At 38.4% G+C, this 21,960-nt stretch overlaps 1 protein-coding gene across 10 annotated transcripts in view; it reads right to left on the minus strand.

The window, feature by feature from the left end:
* LAMA2 (laminin subunit alpha 2) overlaps window positions 1-21,960 on the minus strand; it is a 767,184-nt gene that overhangs the window by 387,732 nt on the left and 357,492 nt on the right. For all 10 annotated transcript variants that reach the window (XM_063443147.1, XM_063443149.1, XM_063443146.1 and 7 more), the window contains exon 13: window positions 867-968. In XM_063443147.1, coding sequence (XP_063299217.1) covers window positions 867-968 — 102 coding nt within the window. The remainder of the gene's footprint in view (window positions 1-866; window positions 969-21,960) is intronic.

Genomic DNA, 21,960 nt, shown 5'->3' on the forward strand with positions numbered 1-21,960 from the left:
TCAAGGTAACATTTACATGAATGCCAGGACCCAATGTTTCCCAGTAGAACACTTCCCAAAGCATAACACTGCCTCGCATCTTTTTGCTTGCCAATTTTTTTATGCTTCCAACACATGAAATTCAAGAACTAACTGTTCACTTGTTGCCTAATATATCCCACCCCTTGGCAGGTGCCATTGTAACATTATAATTAATGTTAATCACTTCACCTGACAGTTGTTTTAATGTAGTTGATAAGTGTATATCTGCTGTACAGCCCTTTGCATTGTTGAACAAAGGGACTGCATCATCGTGAACATGGGAGCAGAAAAAAGCAAAGTATTCTCCATCATTGATCATCCTTGAGCAGTATTTTTTTTTTTTTTAGGTGAGCTCAATGCCCCAAGGAACTTTTGCCTGAGCCATAAAGAGGTTGGCTAGAGATCATCAATGGCTTGCTGTTGAGATGTAGGAAGAAAAGGCAAAAAATTAGTCGCTATGGGCCACTCAGTAGTGGAGCTCTCCCTACATAATACTGCTCTGCTCTTGCCTATTAAAAAAAAAATAATAATAATTACAATTTTGCCAATATTACTTTTTAATGGATTAGCAACATAATGGGACAAAGGTCTGCTCTATGATCACCAAATATGGGCATCACCTCACCCAGGTTAAATGTCCTCAGTTGCCGTCTCTATAACTTGTTGTGACCAGTATGTTCACATGTTGCACAACACTACTAGCCACATTGTCACAGTATTTAGTTTGACCCAAATCTGTTAGATGGGAAAAAACAACAACTTTCCAGCTGCTGCAAACTTCAACTGATTTATAATCCAATTAGTAGGAACAGCAAAGCACATATTGTATATAAAAGATACCCTACCTCAATAATGATCCGTGGATTATAGCCTAAGGTCACAGCATCTTCCTTTACAGAGGTGTCGTAGGAAATCGTGTAAGTGAGCTCTCCTCCCACTGCTGTAACCTATAATAAAAAATAAAAAAGCAGAAACATTTTAATTAAACCAACCTTAGCTTCCCAATCAGTTATCTTACATTATTTAGATTAATTTTAAACTCAAAGAAAAATTAAAAATAACACAAAAAAAATCAATCATAAAATGGTTGATAAATGTAGCATAAAAACCAGCATAAATGATTGAATTTGATACAATTGCTGCCTGGACAAAGAGCATGTTCCCTATTCATATTTGCCTGAATGGCCAACAATTCTTCAGTCCATTTTACCTGCCAGACTTATATTCTATCCATTTTAATCTTGATTTAGTATTTTCTTTTTTTTAAATATATATTTATGTATTTTTGCTCCACTTTTCTGCATCCAATGTATTCATGCTCTAATATGAGATGATTAGAAAAGAAGATAAGGTAATAATTATTTACTGGCCATTTCAAAAATCAAAAATTGATGAAATGACACCCTGGTTTTCACATAATCCTTTTGCTTTCATATACTTGAATAATTACTATAGAAATATATTTTTTTTAAGTGTCCTGATCACCAACCGTTAATTTTTTCAAGGGTGTTCAGGTTGCACTCCAACAAGTGTCTTGGATGCCAAATCAAGGTAAAATTAGTTGGATAGTTGTTGTTAATTAAGAAACAAGAAACTGGCAAGAAAGCTACATCTAAGAAAGATTGTGTGTTTAAAAAAATAAATAAATAAAAATTAGCCACCTGGAAAACAAAGACCACTGTAAATGACGAAAATAGCTTAAAAGGAGAAGAAGGAGGACTGAGATGGGTATTTAAAGACAAAGAGGACTTATAGGAAGAACACAATGTCTGAGTTGGATCAAGAGTGGCTAAACGATAAGAAGGGGTTAAGATAACATGCTGCTGTTCCGTCGTAATCCCCCCTCTCTAGCCTATCACTGCTAGACTTGTTCTAGGCAGAAAAATTTGTTTGGGCCAAATAATTTTTTCCTGATATTTAATTTTTTGGGGGGGAAGCCAGACACTTGTTTTTTTATCGGTTCAGTTCGACCAATTATCGTCTGTGAAAAAATACTTGGGTAGACATACAGACAAACAAAAAAAGGAAAATGGGCCAATCAGTGTACTGCAAAGTATATGCATAGATAAATAAATATTATTTGGTTCACAGATCAAGTGAGAAAAAGTTACGAATAAAAGAAGAAAAAAAGGAGCTACAAAAAAAAGCTATATATATATATTATTTATTTAAAACATATATTACCCTCCTTTTTTCTGTCTATTGGTCACTTCTCACTAGATTCATGAATACAATCAACATTAAGTGGCTGTCCCCTAGCCATCAATCAAGTTTTTTTTCACCAATCATCTCTTTTCTTTTAGGCGCCACAGTTTGAACTGCACATGCTAAAGCAAACAAAGATGTTCAACCACCGCACTAGTCGTTCACTTGGTTGTATTGGTTTACTTGGTTATATAAAGACTTTGGTGTAAAGAGTAAATTTTTGTTTTATAATTACTGCTTTTTTAGTAACAATGTTTGCAGGACTGACTTTTGGCATTATTAGTGCCTGCATGAAGACATAGAATGTGGCCCATAGAGATACATTGGTATATCAGGAGATGCTTACTTATACAGTGTGACAATTGTCACGGATTCACAGTAGGCCTCTGATGCCTCACTACAGGGAAGCATTGGACTGGCTTTGATCATTATGATGTTAGAGCTTTCCTTTGAAAAGTAAATGAGAGGCACCATATGTAGGCAATATTATAGGCAATGAATTATCCAAAGCAGACCAAATTAGAGTAATGGAAGAGTTAGTGTACAGTTTGCTTCTGACAATAATCTTTAATCACGTGAATTAAAATTACTACCATGGTTAAAATGTTATATTTAGAGACTGTAAATATGCAAGATAGGATAAAATAAAACCCTTACAATTATTTTGAGAGCCTTGTTCAAAGTAAGTTTTGAAATACAAGAAACGTTTTAAGTATGTATAGAATCCCTTCCATTTTTATCATCCCTATGTTTTACCTTTTTTTATTTTCTTTCTTCTTTCTCCTACAGATAGTTATTTTCATTATTTGACAAATAGAAAGCATATCAAATTTTAAAGGCACAATGCAGTCACCATAACAATTTTAGCTTAATGAATCAGTTTTATTGTATAGACAATGTTCCTGCAATCTCACTAATCAATTCTCTCTTTTATACAGCTCTAGTCACATCTACCTGCATGTGACTTGCACAGCCTTCCTAACACTTCCTGTAAAGTGAGATCTAATGTATAGATTTCCTTTATTGCACAGTCTGTCAATTTAGCATTTCTCATATCCTGCACTGTTAATATAATGCTAAACCTTGCAAGAGCCTCCTGTGTGAGGTTAAAGTTCAATTTACAGAGCAGGAGATAAAAACTTCTAAAGTAAATAAACAACTGACTTCAAATCAAACCATTTTTGTTTTTATCATGGAGGTTGTGTGATTCACAGTTGGAGTCGGGGGTGTTTAGGACTGCATACACCAAAAAAAAAGTGATTTCAAGCCTAAATGGCAGGTAATTGAGCATTGAAACTTCAGAGGCATGATCTATACACAAAAACTGCTTCATTAAGCTAAAGTTGTTTTGGTGACTATAGTGTCCCTTTAAATGATGTATCGATAAAGTGGCGGGTTAATAGCTATACTGATAAAGCAGTATAAGAAGAGATGTGTTATCTGTGTGGATATTTAAAAAAAATATCTTTCTTTTTATTAATTGTAACTTAGAATAAAAGAGGTTTACAAAAAAAACCAACAGCACAATTACAAAGAAACACATAACGGTGCTTCAGAGAGAAACATGAACTGTCAAATGGGGTAAAATAAATACATTGGATTAAAAGGAGTTAGGAGAAACATCCATGGAGTTTGGGAGGTAGTGGGAGTAAGAGTGGTGCAGAGTATCAAAAATGGGAGGGTGGAATGACAGATAAACAAATGACAATTCTACTGGGGCTGTGCAAACAGACAATTCTGCAACAGGTACATAGCTGTGCCTCTTCTATGAAGCATGGTGTTCATGCAAGTGACTCTGAGGTAAGAAGATTCTTGTGTTTAAAAAGGTTATCAAAGGAACATTCCAAACCCCTAAGCAGGGCTTGACATATCCATGGCGAATAGGAATTTTGTCCTGGCACCTGGGTGTTTGTTAGCCTGTTTAGTGATACCTGACGGAGTAGTAGCAGAACTACAGGGGTTGCCCAGTCAAATGTGCGACTGGGCCCTCTGTGTGCTGCCGATCATGGGGGACCCAACAGCTGTCGGGCTGGCCACCGTAGAGCCACACGAGGCAAGCAGCAGTGAGTAATGGAGGTGGGCGATGGGGGAGGTGTAATCTTCCTGCTCTGCTCCCTCGTGCTCAATGCTGTGATGCCGGGAGCTGGAATATGACATGACCCTGGCATCACTAAACATCCTGCAATGGAGCAGTAGAAGAACAGCTTGAAGGCTACAGGATCACAGCAGCTTCACTAGAACCCATGTAAAAGATCAACTCCAGCTCTAAAAATGTAGGGAGGCTGGGTAAATATAAAGTAAAATAAAAAAAATTATAATTTGAGTGTTTGTCAATGAGGATGTGTGTGTTTGTCAATGTGTGTCAAATCAATGAATGTGTGTGTCTGTCAGTGAGTGTGTGTCTGTCAATATGTGTGAGCATTGGAACTTTAATTCTAAAAATACAAAGCCTGTTCATGGCCACAAAAAGTCAAGCAAACCCCCCCCCCCAAAAAAAAAAAAACGATATACTGTATTGCATAAAACATCTTGTGTGTCACATCAGATATTCATTACGGGCATAAACTAAATACCCAGTTTTTTTGTCTTTTTTATGGGTACATTTGAAGGAACACTATAGTATCAGAAATACAAACATGTTTGTATTGTGTTAAATTAACTATTTAGGTGACCAGCCACCCTACGATCGCATGAGAAGGGTGTCTTTACTTACCTTTTTTCTCAGGCTGCACTGCTCTTGCCATGACTGGCCCTACCTCCATGGCTGAGAAAGCCAATTTTGATCATGCAGCGCTTGGAGACTCTGAACGTAGGTGCTGCACATTGTGCAGCACTGGACTAGGGAGCACATATTCGAGCGACATCTGAGTAACTGCCACTAAAGGAGTCAATAGGAAGCAATGTAAGCATTGCTTTTTTCTTCTAAAAGAAACACATTGAAAATCCTGCAGGGACAAGATACAGACACCAGAACCACTACATTAAGCTGTCCCTTTATGATTTGTAATTTCAATCATTAAAAATAGAGCTTTGTTAGTTTAAAAAAATCCTGGATCCTAACTTTTTAAAGCTGGCTTCTAGATACAAAGCAAATTTGTCAAGCCCTGCCCTAAACTACTTTTGCTTGCTAGATTGTAAGCTTATGGCCAGGGTCCTATTATCCTTTTATATTAGTAAGTGTTCAATATTTGTCTGTATTTTCTTTATTGTACAGCCCTGTGGGGTATGTTGGTGCTAAATAAATACCAAATAATAATAATAATAATAATAATAATAATAATATCTAGGGCTCTAAAAGTCTTCTAATTAATACAGGGTCACAAAGTAATTTAAACTAACCACTTAAGGAATTTCTTTCATGCTGCCCTTTTACTTCTGAATCTGTGTCATTAAGGAGCTAATAGTCTTAATGCAGTAGTTATATAGTATTTATTATATGCCATTACATATTCCGAACGTAAGTAGCGGCAGCTATTTTTTCACACTTTCAGCTAGTGTGAAGTAATCAATAAAACACACGTTTAAGCACTGTAAATTTAACAATAGCAATGCACGTGAAAAATATCCGATGAATAAAATACAGATCAAAAACTAACAATTCAAAGTATATTATAATGTAATGTACTTTAAGCAGCGAGCCACAGAAAAACATTTGTCTATTTTTCGACAGAGTATCAGACTGCATTCTTAATCTATTTTATATAAATAGCCTTCAAACTCCATTAACTACCTCTGAGTACTGTTCTTATTTCAAATGAGTTATATGGCTTTCATTTGCTGCTGCAACAATGTATTTGAATATTACTGCATTGCCTCCACATTTGTGATGTGGCATATTTGCTGTATTTATTTATTTAAAATAAATTTCACCAGGAAGAATATCTGGGGCACACACGTACTACAATAAAGTTATAGGCCTATTCATTTAAAGAGGAAATTTAGAGAGGTGTTAGCACCTGTTAGAAGAAACCTCAGGTGTGCCAAGATATTTATTTTTTCCACCGTATGATAGTGTCACTATCAGAGTCTACCAGAATGGCTTATGCCTTCTCTGCTGTATATTAGAGTGCCATTTTAGGGGGATTAACGCTATGTAACTAATGCATACTTTAATTTATGTGCCTACTTGCATAATACACACTACCCACACCAACCCCCAAATTATTAATCAAATAGCTGCAACCAGTACTAAAAGTGCTATTTTTTAATTGATTTTTTTTATAGCAATAAGCCCCCCCAAAAAATGTCAGCTTCACCAGAGAGCCCCCTGATCACACTGCTCATTTAAATTGATACTGTACAGTACAGTGATGGCACAGCAGAGAAGGGGTTAAAAAAAAATGTAAAATCGCTATGGCTGACCCTAAAATAAAATAATAGTAATAACACCAAGGTACTAATCACCCTAACCAGGCTGATCACAGGGTTAATGCTGTGATCAGCACTGAAAGGGTTAAAACATTTATTTCCTTTTTTTTTTAAACTTTTAAAATTTACCAGACATTTTGGACAACTTTAAATTATCTCTCTGCCTCTCTCGTCTTAGATTAAAGTTAGAAGAAGAGAGGGGCAATGTCTCAGGCAATGTTTGAAATCATTTGTTTATTATGATTATGTGCTGCTTATTGCCACGATTGGCTACAGAGGTACTACCTGTTTGCCAGGCAGGTCCCCACAGCGGGATTTGCAGCATGGCAATGACAGTGGCCAGGTGTGATAGCTAAAACAACTGGGCATACTATGCCACCCAAGCAGCGTTTAAGCCCGTCACTTGCAGGATGGTATAGCACGCACACAGTCTTAAAGGGGTTTAGTTAAAGGGACACTCCAGGCACCCAGACCACTTCTGCTCATTGGAGTGGTCTGGGTGCCAACTCCCACTACTCTTAACCCTGCAACTGTAATTATTGCAGTTTTTTATAAACTGCAATAATTACATTGCAGGGTTAACTCCACCTCTAGTGGCTGTCTACTAGACAGCCACTAGAGGGCACTTCCGCGTTTATAGCAAAGATTTTCTTACACTGTGTGAGGGCGTCCTCCAGCGTCGCTCAATTCCCCATAGGAAAGCATTGAAAATCTTTTTCAATGCTTTCCTATGGGGAGACCTAATGCGCGTGCGCGGCATTAGGTTTCCTCAGCCGGCGGGCGGGATCAGTCTCGCCCACCAGCTGACGTGATTGCAGGGAGGAGCGACGCCGACCCGAATCAACCACCGCCGAGGGACATCGGCGGGGTCTCAGGTAAGTGACTGAAGGGGTCTTCACCCCTTCAGCTACCTGGGATGGGAGGTGGGAGGGAGAGGGTACCTACAGTGCCAGGAAAACCTACAGTGCCAGGAAAACGGATTGTTTTCCTGGCACTGGAGTTTCCCTTTAAATAAAATAGAATACAAAAAAAAAAAAAAATGCGCATCTGCCCCTTGTATGAAAAAAAGTCTAGTTTAATACAGAGTTATTCACTTAATACCAAATTATAATGGATTCAAATCTGAATTGAAAGGCCAAAATATAAACTCTGAAAATACTTTGGAGAATTTCAGATTTGAATTGCCTAATTCAGAATTAACTGAATACAATTGTAGGATTTGCTTCTCCAGTAGTGATGTTCTCATGCAGTTCTCTGACCCTCATATTGTGCAGTAATTCTTCAAATATTATACATGAAGAGTTCAACTTTCAATTGAGAGATACTTTGTCCTATGGTAAAGCCTGAAGCTGACATAAATTTACAAAAGGCAGAGTGCCTGCCGCCAAGTTTTGTCAAATCCCATAGCCAATACTAGTGGTGGCTGTGGGAAACAGGTATTATCATACGCAGCAAGTTAGATGGTCTATGGCTATGGCAGAACTTAAATAGACCCAATGATGTACTCTCCCACATATACAAACTACACCATTAAAAAAATTGAAAACATCTTAACAGGCAAGTGTCTAATAGTGTGTCATTGATAAGGTTTTGGGTTACATCGATGCCTTCTAACACTAGTAACATTTGAGTAGAATAGAATGGGACAGTTGATAGCAGTAGGGGGGGGGGAATTACATTTCTCTTGTAATTTAGACAAGAGTATTACTGAGCCTTGAGATAGAGACTGCAATATATTAATTAATTCTTCAGGAACCCAACCATGGATTTGAGGCAGAGTAGTCCAAGCCCAAAGTGGTGACACCGGAGCCATAGGGTGAAACTTGTTTTTGAAACTGAATTTATTTTTAAGGAAATCCCATATTTGTAGAGTTGGGAACAAAGGGCAATATTGTTCATGGAGAACACAAGGGGTCCACATTGCCTCTAATAAATGTTATTGTGTGAGCTTTGATTGCTTTATATCTACCCACTGTAGGGCACCTTAAGGCCAAGGCGGGATCTGGAACCTTATCTCGGGAGGGGCACTAATAGATTATTTAAAGGAACAATCCAAGGATAATAACCACAACAGCTCTCTGTAGTGGTTATGGTGGCAGGAGTGCTGTGGCACCCTCCCAGAGTAAATAATTAAACTGTTTAAGAACAGTTTGACAACTTACCTGGGGTATGCTGACATAGGGGATGTAGTAGGCGATAGGGCCTGCATTGGGGGATATGGGTAGTGGTGTGTGTGTGCATGTGTGTGTGTGTGTGTGTGTGTAAGAGGTGCAGTGTGTGTAAAGAGTGCAGTGTATGTGGTTTAGTGTGTGAGCGGGTACAGTGTGTGTGAGTGTGTGTGTGTGGGGTACAGTAGGTGTATTGGGCACAGTGTATGCGTGGTACAGTGTTTGGGGTACAGTGTGTGTGAGGGGTGCAGTGTGTGTGTGAGGGGTGTAGAGTGTGTCTGGTACAGTGTGTGTGAGGGGTGCAGTGTGTGGGATACAGTGTGTGTAAGAGATGCAGTGTGTGTGAGGGGTGCAGTGTGTGTGTGTAACGGGGGCAGTATGTGAATGTGTAGGAACCTGCTGTGTGTGGAGGCATAGGGGGGCAGATTAAAGCAAAAATGTATATAATTTTATTTTATTTTAAAACCTATATGTTATATCTCCCCTTCTTTCTTACCTTTGTCAAGGAGGGGGGACATTATCAAGCCCTTGTGGTCCCCTGGGGCTAGAATTCCCTCTTGGGGATTGCTATGGCCTTTGCACCTGGCAGTCAGCATACAGCCGTCATTATTGCGCTACCTACACCCCAAATCCAGGAAAAGATGCAAGTCTCCCCCTTTCTTTGCCAACCTACAATAAGCAGCCTAAATAACATACACAGCATTCAGAATTTAATAAAACCTTGCAGTTTGTATTGCTCCTTTTTAACCCCTTAAGCACAGAGCTTCAAAAGCTTGTCTTACCCTTTAGGATGTTTTTGTTCAAACACAATTTGCATCTCTGTAATTTATTGCACCAACACATATTATATACCGTTTTAAGAGGGCAACCAGGGCTTTAATTTGATGTCACATGTAGATAGATAAATTCTCATTAATTATAAAAAAAAAGCCAAAAAATTGGGGAAAAATGTTTTTTTTCACAGTTTTGGCAATAGCAGTGTATGCATAATATTTCCAGCTTAGAAAAAGTAAATCAAAATAAATTAATTTATGTGTCTTGATTTACAGAGTACATAATATGTATAGGATTTCAGCTTATTTTGAAAGTTACAGGTCACAAAACGAAAGGACTAAAATAAAATTTCAATGTGAAACAATTTTAGAATTTGGTATGCTTGTCTTGTAGGTTTAGTAGCCATCACAGAAAACAAAATTGCCACACAAAAGTATATATTTATATAAAGTAGACAACACAAGCTATTTATCTAAGGTTAGTTTGACACTTTTTACATAGCCATTTCATTGCCAATCTCTGTTAAATATTGGAGTAAATTGTGTTTTTTTTTTCTCTATTTTGGCAAATACACATATAACAAGGTTTTTGTAATGTGTATTTCGTAAAGCTGGTGTGTGCTATTCCTGCACAAAACCACATATTATTTTCATCTGCTGAGTGTAACAATACCCCTATTGTATGCCTTTGGCACTATTTTGTAATGCTACAATGCCATATAAGAGAAAATGCTATTTCAGTTACTATAGTTAAAATTTTCGTAGATAGATTTGATGGGCGTATGTCTCAGTTTAGGGTAATATAGCAGTGTGATTGTTCAAATAACCCCACAAAGGGCTTTCATTTTATAAAGCAGACACCCCAGTGTATCTTACATGGCATATATTGTGACTTAACTTGTCACCAATTTATGTCAATGTTTGTGGTGAGGGGAAACAAAATGGCATTTTTACATATATGTTGCATTTTTGCTGAATATTTTTGTACCACTGTCATAAAAAAATAAAAATAATTATGTTCAGTTACATCTTCTGAGTAAAACAAAATGGCCAAGGTATGACCTATACACTATTTTGTGAAGTTACAGTGCTGTAAAAGAGCACTTGAGCAGGCTACATATTCCAACTACACCATAAAGGCATACCATTTCTTAAAGAAGACATCCCAGGGTATTTCAAAAGGCATATTTTGAACCTTAGTGTGGGATAATTTTTCCGCTAGCTTGTACCAAGTGTAGTGGTAATAAGCATTTTCTCTGCCTTTTTGACACACAAAGTGAGTTTGCACAGTGTATTTTGAAAACCTTATGTGTGCTACAACTGTATAATACTTCATATGTTGCTCAGTTATATCATCTGAGTACAGCAATACCCCTGTATGTACCTTTGCCAAGTACATGTGGACATCGAAGCCATTCAGTTTGCTTCTAACTTTGAAGTTTTACGCTGTGTCCATGTTTCATTACGGAGTAGTTTAGCTGGTTGGTTATTCAAACTTCCCCACAAAAACATACTATTTATTAAGGAATACACCCCGGGGTAATTCAAAAGGCTTATTTTGAACCTTAGCGTGGGATAATTTTCTCTCTAGTTTGTTCCAGGTGTAGTGGTAATGAGCATTTTTCATGTATTTTTTTCAACTTTTTTGTACTTTTTAAAACTCGTTTTTAAACTTTTTTTTTTCTTAACTCTGATCAACTGGCAAGGAAGGGGTTAATTTTATTATGATTGGATAAAGGGGGTTGGGATTTTGTAACTTTTTTTTAAACGTTATTAAAACATTTTTTTTTTACTTTTTAAAACTTTAAAAAAAATTGTTTTTAACAGTAACCCCTAGCTAGGCTAACACCAAATTCCCCACTAACTTCCACCCACCACAACTAGCTAAATATATAATTTTAAAATGTTTAAATTAATTATTAAAATAAATGTAACCCTTGGTTTAAAAAGAAATAAAAGTTAACCCTCAGGGGTTAAAAAAAAAAAAATCAGATCACAGTAATATGTAGTCCCTGCCAATTGATCAGTGATCAATTGGCAGGGAAGGGGTTAATTTTATTAAAGCAGTGGAAAAGGGGGTGGGATTTAACTTTTATTTATTTATTTTTAACAGGGAGAAGATCAGCAGCACAGATCCGTCTACCTGCACTTCACACTGACCGCGGAAGCACAGGGAGGCGGATCAGGAGTCCCGGCAGCACAGCTGCAGGGACAGCGATCTGGAGTTATTTTAGCGCACGACGACCCGTCCGTCATCCGGCGTTAAGTGCTTCCCCAGCATGAGGGACTGGGTCCGTCATCTGTCATTAAGGGGTTAAAAAGATATGAATACTAAGAAAGGTCATAATGTTGTTAAAATAGAAACACATCTTCTACTATTTGAACAGTAAATTGTTATAGTTTAATAATTTTCTATACAATGTCACACAATTATATGTTGCTATGTAGTCTATGTGAAATAAAGTAATCAATGCCGTTTTCCGACCTGAGAGATTTTAGAGACACAAACCTTGCAATAAAAATCTCACCCTATATATCTCTACTTAGTGTGTGACAAATTCCGTTCATTTAGTTGCTTTGGTAGTTTAATCTATATGAAGCACACAACATTTTTTGCCAGTTGCTTTATGGCTCAAATATGGGGCACAACAACCAAGAATAGGGGATGTAGCTCATGCACATCTGCCAGACCCCTAGGACTACAAAAATAATTCACAATCTCAGTAGCTGTAAGTTTAAATTAATTTAGCTAAATTAATTTGCACCCAATAGGAAGCAATGCATTCAATGTATACAGTGGTGTATCCTGGTTTTGTGCTGCCCTAGGCAGGACAAAACTCAAGCGCCCCCCTCCTCCCGCCCCCCCGTGCTACCCACACCCAACCCTTCCCTCCGCCCTGCATTCTAAATACACACACACATTCACTGACAGAAACACACACTAACAGACACACTCACAAACAGACAAACACACAGTCACTAAAAGACACAAACTAGCAGACACACACACTCACTAACAGACACACACACACACAGTCAGACACATACAGTCACACACACACACACTAACAGACATACACACACACTCACTAGCAGACACACACTAGCAGACACACACACTCACAGGCAAACACACACGCTAACACACACACACACACACACACTAACAGACATACACACAAACTAACAGACACACACACTAGCATACACACACACTAACAGACACACACACTAACACACACACACACTAACACACACACATACTAACAGACACACACACTAACAGACATACACACACACTAACAGACACACACACACACATACTAACACACACACTAACAGACATACACACACATACACACTGACTAACAGACAGACACACACACACACACACTATCAGACACACACACTAACACACACACACTAACAGACACACACACACACACTAACAGACACACACACACACACATACACACTCACTAACAGACACACACACACACACACTAACACACACACACACTAGCAGACACACACACTAACAGACATATACACTAACAGACACACACACTAACAGACATACACACACATACACACTCACTAACATACAGACACACACACACACACACACACTAACAGACATACACACTGACACACACACTAACAGACATACACACACACTCACTCATACTAACACATTTTTTTTAATACCCCCCCAGCCTCCTTACCTTTGGGAATGCTGGGGGGGGGGGTTCTCGTTCTCCCTGTTGGTCCAGTGGTTGCTGGGCGGCGGCACTGGCGGGAGGCTGGCGAGGGAGCACTTCCTCTGAGCTGTCTGCTCACCTCCTTCGCGCGCCGCCCGCAGAGTGAGGCTGGGAGCCGGAAGATGACGTCATATTCTGGCTCCCAGCCTCACTCTGCAGCGCGTGAGGGAGCTGAGCAGACAGATCAGAGGAAGTGCTCCCTCGCCAGCCGCCCGCCAGTGCCGCCCGCCCAGCCCATCAGCCCGACCGGCAGCCCAGCATGTCAGTTAGCCACAAGGCTAACAAGGCATTTGCCCTGGGCATTTGGGGGCGGCGTTTTTTGCCTCCCTCTGGAAAATGCCGCCCAAGGCAAATGCCTTGTTTGCCTCGCGGCTAAAACATCCCTGAATGTATATCAGATTGTGTGTGTTGATTACAAGGATATTATACATTATTTGTTCCCTCCTTCCTAATACTCACTAAGCAGATCCAGCTGGTAGGGAGGAAGTGATGACAGTCTGTCATTTCCTCCCTGCTTCACAAAGAACCGCACAAGAGGACTGGAGGGAGAAGGCTGCATGAAGTCAGCAGCTGTACAGGCAGCATGGGGGCAGAGGAGAGGCTGGAGTGAGCTGCTACTGCATGCTCACTCCTATCAGCCTCAGACAGAGTCCCAGGACACAAAGGCAAGGTAACATGAGGGTGGCTGAAAATATCCAAAGTATTTGTGTCATTGTTTATCTGAGTGTGTGTGTATCTGAGTATTTGTATCAGTGTGTATCTGAGTGTTTGTGTCAGTGTGTGTATCTGTGTGTATGTGTCAGTGTGTGTCAGTGTGTTTCTGAGTGTTTGTGTTAATGTGTAATTGAGTGTTTGTGTCAGTGTGTGTATCTGTGTGTCAGTGTGTATTTGAGTGTTTGTGTCAGTGTGTGTATCTGTATGCATGTGCCAGTGTATGCATCTGAGTGTTTGTGTCAGTGTGTGTATATGTGTATCTGAGTGTATCTTCCAGTGCATGTGTCAGTGTGTATCTGAGTGTGTGTGTCTGTGTGTATGTGCAAGTGTGTGTATGTGTATGTCAGTGTCTATCTGAGTATGTATCAGTGTGTGTATCTGAGTGTGTGTTTCAATGGGTTTGTCAGTGTATATCTGAGTGTGCGTGTGTGTACGAGTGCGTGTATCTGTGTGTCAGAGTGTATCTGAGTGTGTGTGTGAGTGTGTGTATCTGTGTGTCAAGATGTTCATACATGTTTGCCTATTGGGAAAAATCTGATGCTGGATGTCCTCACGCGACGTCCAGCGTCAGATACCGGACCAAAGGATGCAGGAAGCAACTCCAGTGGCTGTTTGGGAGACTGCCACTAAAGGCAGACTTAGTGCTGCAATGCAAACATTGCAGTTTCTCGGGAACTGCAATGTTTAACATTGTAGCACTAATGGCAACAGGGACACTGCACCCAGACCACTTCAATTTCACATAAGTTTCATATAACTGCTTAGTCCATAATGTCTGTGTTCACATTCCATTGTAAAACAGCATGAGCAATAGATCCCTCATGTGATAATTATATAATTGTGAGAAAAGTAAGAATAACCTTGGTTAAGTAAACAGACCAAGAGAGAAATACAAAGAGTGAGGCAGCTACATATTAAACAAATGAATGGGAAAATAAACACACACTGCTTCTAAATATGCTCCGGAGCTCTGCTATTAGTGTGAAATGAATCAAAACAGTATAACAGAGAAAAAAGGCATCTTCAGTCACTGAAGATGTAAAAGCCACTTAATTTCAACAGTTTATAATCAATTAAAAATAAATTGAAATGCTTAGGATTCAAAGAGTTCTGCTGCCAATATGTACCTAGGAAGAAGATATAACCAGATATGTATCGTGCCGGGTACTTCGCTTATAATCAAATAGTAGAAATACATATCTATTACGTTAATCATTACTGTACTAAAATATATTTTACATTTTTCTATTTGGTCTACTCAATTAGCTGGGGTTGATGATCAATGGTAAAAGTATAAAGAAGGACCGAATTTTTCACTAAAATGAGAATTCAAGTTGAATTCAAAGTGTGTTTCAAATTTAAGGTCAGAATAGCTAAACTGGAAAAAGTCAGCTATGCTACATCCAGCTACTCTGGCCTTAAAAGGACACTATAGACACTTCAGCTCATTGAAGTGTTCTGGGGCAGTGTCCCTATTGCACTTAGTGCTGCAATGTTAGACACTGCAGTTCCAGAAAAACTGTAATGTTTACATTGCAGCACTAAGCCTGCCTCAAGTAGCTGCCTACCAGACAGCCACTGGAGGCGCTTCCTGCGTCCTTACAGACCTTCGGTCCGGTATCTGATGCTTGACGTCCTCACGCTCTGCATGAGGACATCCAGCATCAGATTTTTCCCATTAGAAAGCACTGATTCAATGCTTTCCTATGGGGAGGTTTTATGTGCCATGCATGCGCATTAGTGCCTGCTCGTCATGGGACATCGGAAGAGGTGGAGCCATGACCCAGCACCCAGGGACATCATAAAGGGTGTACTTTATTATTTTACTTTCAATTTCAATTGTGACATTAAACCTGGATGCACAAAATATATTAGTATGCATGTTTTGTCTGTCTTTTGTCCTAACATTGTATCATTTGTTAAATGAGTGATTAACAACCTTTTGGAGTTAATAACAAATACAGTTTGATATGTGCATGATCCTGATTGTTGGGATATCAACGGGATGATATATACTAGGGGTTCCCAACCCAATCCTCAAGTAATCCCTACCAGTCCAGGATTTAGGTATTACCATGTTGTGTCTAAAGTACTTTTTTTTTTCTTTTCTAAAAACACCTTAGACACAAATGGGCAATCCCTAAATCCTGGACTGTTATGGGGTACCGAGAACTGGGTTGGGAAGCACTGATATATACAAGGGCTTTTTTCACAAAAATTGTGCTTATTGGATAATTAGGTTATATGAAAGTGGTTGAACCCACATTATAACATTAGGGAATGATCGTGACAGTGTTGCTATGCATTGCATGTGCTAATGACTGATCCATCAGTGGTTCATCGCTCCATTATTCTACTTTCTTTGCACGCACTTAATTAGATATGCTATAACTAAACAAGCAAGAAGAACTGTGGAGGATCTATGTTGCCCACTGCACAGATTCCCTGCATTCCCTCTAGAATAAATCACTGTGGATCTTGCTTCTTCAGCAAAGTATGGATAAAGGCTGCTTGGTAAGCAGCATTTGGAAACAACTCTCCCAGACTTTTTGCAATGCAATACAGAGAGCATTGGTGGGTTAATTTTACATTAAAATATAGTTTAATTAATGTTTTTAAAAATACATTAACATAAAAATTTTAGATGTAGTATTAATCAAATGATTTCCATTTGGAGTAGACAGAGGATAAACAAGCCTCTTTCAATTTGTTAGAACATGAATTATCTATTTTTGACCACCTAATCTATCCTTTTATTTGAATAAATGAGAGTCCTATAGAGTGTCAAAATAAATCACTAGATCACAGATGATTAAGCCTTGAAAAGCTTTCATCTATTTTCGATGTTTGTCACTGTGTCAAGTTGCAGTAACATATGATCTGATATTGAAATGATTAAACAGCGGCATAACAATGATGTGCTGCCTAATTGCACAAATTTGTTTCGGAGGGAACTAAAAATATAATTTGAGTGAGACTATGCAAAAAAAAAAAAGGCACAGGCCAGAATGAAATTGTACAAGTTACAGTGCTTATTAATCCGAAACATAATTAAAGCCTTGCTTCATCTCTCATTTAGAGTGTGAGTCAGTGTGTCTGTCAGTGAGTGTATATGTCTGTATCTCTGAGTGTAAGAGGGATCATTGACACAAACCAATTCAAGTAGAAAAAAATGTGGGTAACTAGTATAACGCCTTTTGTTACCCGAGCTTACTAAAGATAGCCCAGGCTGGTCGTCATCTTTGATGCACGGCTTTACAGCAATGATCGGAATTTCTACTGGGTTTACTTAAACACAATACATTTTAAAGAAAATATCATCCAGTGTCTCTATTCAGAGATAATATGTATAGGAGGAATTCACATTACTGAGATAGTGAATACCACATGTATAATACGAAGACAGACAACACAATCTAAATAACAACTGTATGTTTTACCTGCAAATAAGGCACAATGTGATAATGTGCAAGGATATGTGCATCAGTCTACTTTGATAAATGCTAAGTAGATGAACAACTCGATTTCAGTATTCAGAAATAGAAAAGAGATAGAAAGCAGTATCTGTGGACTTTATTTATGGATGGGCATAATGGAGCACAGACACATACACTTATTAGAAGGACAAAGCAAATGCCTCACTGGTAAATGTATAGTGTAATCAGGAACAAGTCACAGCCTCCAGACATTATAGCACTGTTGAACAAAATATTTTGGTTTATTTTATTCACAGTCGTTAACTTTCACATTTTTGGTTGTCCAAAATTGAAGCAGCACTGTCATGGCCGCATCTTTTTTTTAACCCCCGAACCAACTCCACTACATAGTCACGCCCAAATGCCTCTAGCTCCCCAATTTAAATTTTTTTAACCTCTTTATTTCTTCTCTGGATCTATCTCCTAGGCGGCACCATCATAGTGTTCCCAGATGATCTGTCATCTGCCCACACTGGCTTGTGCTGTGAAATTCCCACACATGTCCAATTGCATACTTAGGCATTCGCTTTTGTCTGAAATTCAGACAGGAATGCAGCTGTGCTCCCTGACACTTTGTAAACCTCCTCTTAGCTCCCTCTCTCTATTGGCGTCAATATGACCTCCATATTAGCATTAGGGAGGTTACAATCTCTCTACTGCCTCTACTCTCTGTGCCGCAAGTAGGGGTATATCTACTACACATTGAGTTTACAGTGGCTGTTCACTGTTGTAAAAAAAAGACACACCCCAACCAATAAAGGTGGGCAGGTCCTTTATCCACCTATTAAAATAATGATTGGGGGGACACAGTGTTCCCTTCCAGCCCCCACCTGTGCCTGTGTGGGGGCTATTAAACTAAACGAGGGACCTAGTGCCACCCTTAAGGCGATATTAACTCCATAGTATTGTGAGTGCTACCAGTATGCGTGTTATTATATATCTGTACTGACATACTATTCTATGTATAATTTTATTTTTTAGAAGTAACAGCTGTATCCCATATTTTTCCTGTGTATATCAATGATTCCCATAGCTCCCTGACAGTTATATTTTAAATAATGAAATTTCAAGAAGGGAACCGGTACATCCTTCTTGTATTTAAAGGAACACTATAGTCACCTAAATTACTTTAGCTAAATACAGCAGTTTTAGTGTATAGATAATTCCCCTGCAATTTCACTGCTCAATTCACTGTCATTTAGGAGTTAATCACTTTGTTTCTGTTTATGCAGCCCTAGCCACACCTCCCCTGGCTATGATTGACAGAGCCTGCATGAAAAAAAACTGGTTTCACTTTCAAACAGATGTAATTTACCTTAAATAATTGTATCTCGTTCTCTAAATTTAACTTTAATCACATACAGGAGGCTCTTGCAGGGTCTAGCAAGCTATTAACAAAGCAGGGAATAAGACATTTTTAATTAAACAGAACTTGCAATAAAGAAAGCCTAAATAGGGCTCTCTTTACAGGAAGTGTTTATGGAAGGCTGTGCAAGTCACATGCAGGGAGGTGTGACTAGGGTTCATAAACAAAGTGATTTAACTCCTAAATGGCAGAGGATTGAGCAGTGAGGCTGCAGGGGCATGTTCTACACACCAAAACTGCTTCATTAAGCTAAAGTTGTTCAGGTGACTATAGTGTCCCTTTAACACACGGATTGCATGAACAACATTTCAACCAGCAAGCAATTTGTTGACTTTCTTGTGTTTTGAATAGAGCTTTCCTTCTTTTGAAAGAATGGCCAAATTGACTGAAAATTGCACGAAAATGTATTCGTCAACAAATTACACACAGCCCTTCCCTGTGATGTCAAAATACTGTAATTTTTATTTGTGAATTTAAAGCTTTTTATCTTTTTTATTGGGCATCGCTTTCCATGCAGAATCTTACAGTAACAAGAACAAAAAAAACTGTTAATAGGACTGCACATTTTACACAATACTGATTAAGTTACAGCGCACACATACAAATACATTTTTATATCTTATGAGGCTACTTAAAATTGCATATCTCAGCAAAAAAATATGGGGATTCAGTTCCACCACATGGCCATATTGTAATAAGCCCACCACTACTTTACAGCACCCAAATACTAATGGGTCCTACACTATATCCAAATGTTGAAGACAAATTAAATAGTGCTAGTGCTAAATAAGCTAATGTGTATTAAACGTATTCAGCACTAGCAATATTTAATCTGTCTCCAATGTTTTTAATGATTTGATTGAATTAGGATTTTAATTGGAAGGCACAAGCCCCTCTCAACAATGCACCTACCTGCTCTTGGGTAGCATAGGCATTAGGACTCTGCAGAGAGAGCTGGGAGCTAGACAGACTGGCCCCTTCACTCAATAAGTGGATGGGGCCTTTTGAAATCAGTCTCTAGCTTTAAAATTCTAAAAGAAACTCCTAATATCACTCATCGCTTGCTGACTTTTGATGTTTCCTTTTTCTTTTAGGTTTTTCCCCAAAACTAACACATTATTTTAGAAATAATGCTCTGGAAATATTAAGGAAACACAAGTGTGTGTCCTAGACTACAGAGCAGCATACGCATCTCAAAGGATATTTACCAGTTCATTTTGAAACCAGAATGTATGCTAAACCTGCCTACTCCTGTGTGATCTGGAAATTCCTGATATTTCCACCTCAGTGATAAGACATCCAGTCTGAAATTGTAACATGTCCAGAACCAACACAGCATACTAATATACCTTCTGCAGGAGAGAAAAGTATTTACAGTTTTTACCTTTTTACATACCTGCACCATTTACTGAGCATTATAAAAGCCCAATCGCACAGTCACGCAGGGTTAAATTATTGCTGTTATGAAATGTTCATCAACATTACTCAAAATAATCACTTGTTTTAAAATGCATTTATTTGTAAAATATTTACTCTTGGTAAGTTTTTTTTAATCTTTATTTATTTAACCCCATAAAGGCAATGACATGCGAGGCAATTCCAGAGATCCCGTGATTTAGCTAATCTCTGGTAATTAATGGGTTAATTAACTAACTGGTAATATTCCAGAAAGGTCAGACCAGCTCAACATCTTTCTTTCCCAACATTATCCCATGCAAATTATGGATCACTCCGCAAATTCCTAGAGGTTTATTCAGCAAATTGCAAATTATGGAGTACAGAAAACCTAATTGCAAACCTGTATTGACTGATGTTGCAGGAACGATTCAGTTCTAAACAACTTTGTAATTACACATCTGCCATTTGGTTTGCATGAATAATGCATCAGTAGCACCCTTGGGGTTATCAGATGTGTAAACACTTTGAGTCACTGGTTCTTGATCTTTTCTAATAGGAACCCAAATTATTTGCATGGCATTAGGAATACCCTTTTTACCCTTGTAAAATTAGCTCACTGATCCACTCTTTGTTTCATAAATACTAAAATGTATTCGAAAAGCTACTTCCATTGTTAAAGGTGTCTCCATTATACTGAGGAAATCAGCAATGTTACAATAAATATATTTTGAACAGTTGCGTGAGGCTTGATGTTTATAATATGATTGTTCCAAACAATTAAAATAGCAGAGGTACCCAATGGTGGGTCCCAAGCCAGGAGTTAATGCCATGGCATGTTAATGTCCATAGGGAAGCTGCTTTGGCCCCACAGGAGTAACTTAACCTGGGCAGCTGTCCTGTTTGCCCTGCGTTAAAGGCAGCCTTTACTACCAAGCATTTTCTTTTTCATCTTAATATAGTAACCTAATATTACTTTAAAACATGGGATGCATAGCTAGCTCATAATCATATACATCAATATATGATAACAATTTTATGTATATACAACGGTTTGGTGACAATTTTCAGATAAAGTCCTAGTTAGCTGTGGGGGACATTTTGGGATTAAATGTGATAATTTAGCAGACATTATTGCAAATCCAACAACATGGAGCAACTCTAGACTGATGTTATGTACAGGTGCTGTGGACCTTGGTGCCAATTAAATAAATTCTAAGCATAAAATATATAATAGATTATAATGAAAAATAAAGGTTAGCCTGACCAGTTGAGGAACTGGCTAGTTGTTTGGTAATTTTTGCATACCTTCTGATGACAAGCTAGGCCAGCTGCACGTCTTGGATATATAAATATATATATATATATATATATATATATAGAGAGAGAGAGAGAGAGAGAGAGAGAGAGAGAGAGAGAGAGAGAGAAAGAGAGAGAGAGAGAGAGAGAGAGAAAATATCCAAGATAGCACTCCAAGGACTTAGTAAAAATTAACTTTTATTACCTTTAAACTAAAACAGCGAAAATCAACGTTTCAGCTTGATCCCCTCAAGCTTTCGTCAGGTATCCTGACGAAAGCTTGAGGGGATCAAGCTGAAACGTTGATTTTCGCTGTTTTAGTTTAAAGGTAATAAAAGTTAATTTTTACTAAGTCCTTGGAGTGCTATCTTGGATATTTTCTCTACATTTTTGGCTGACAAGCACCAGGCACAT

Source organism: Pelobates fuscus, chromosome 2 (genome assembly GCF_036172605.1).
Source record: "Pelobates fuscus isolate aPelFus1 chromosome 2, aPelFus1.pri, whole genome shotgun sequence".
NCBI classification, from domain to species: Eukaryota; Metazoa; Chordata; class Amphibia; order Anura; family Pelobatidae; genus Pelobates; species Pelobates fuscus.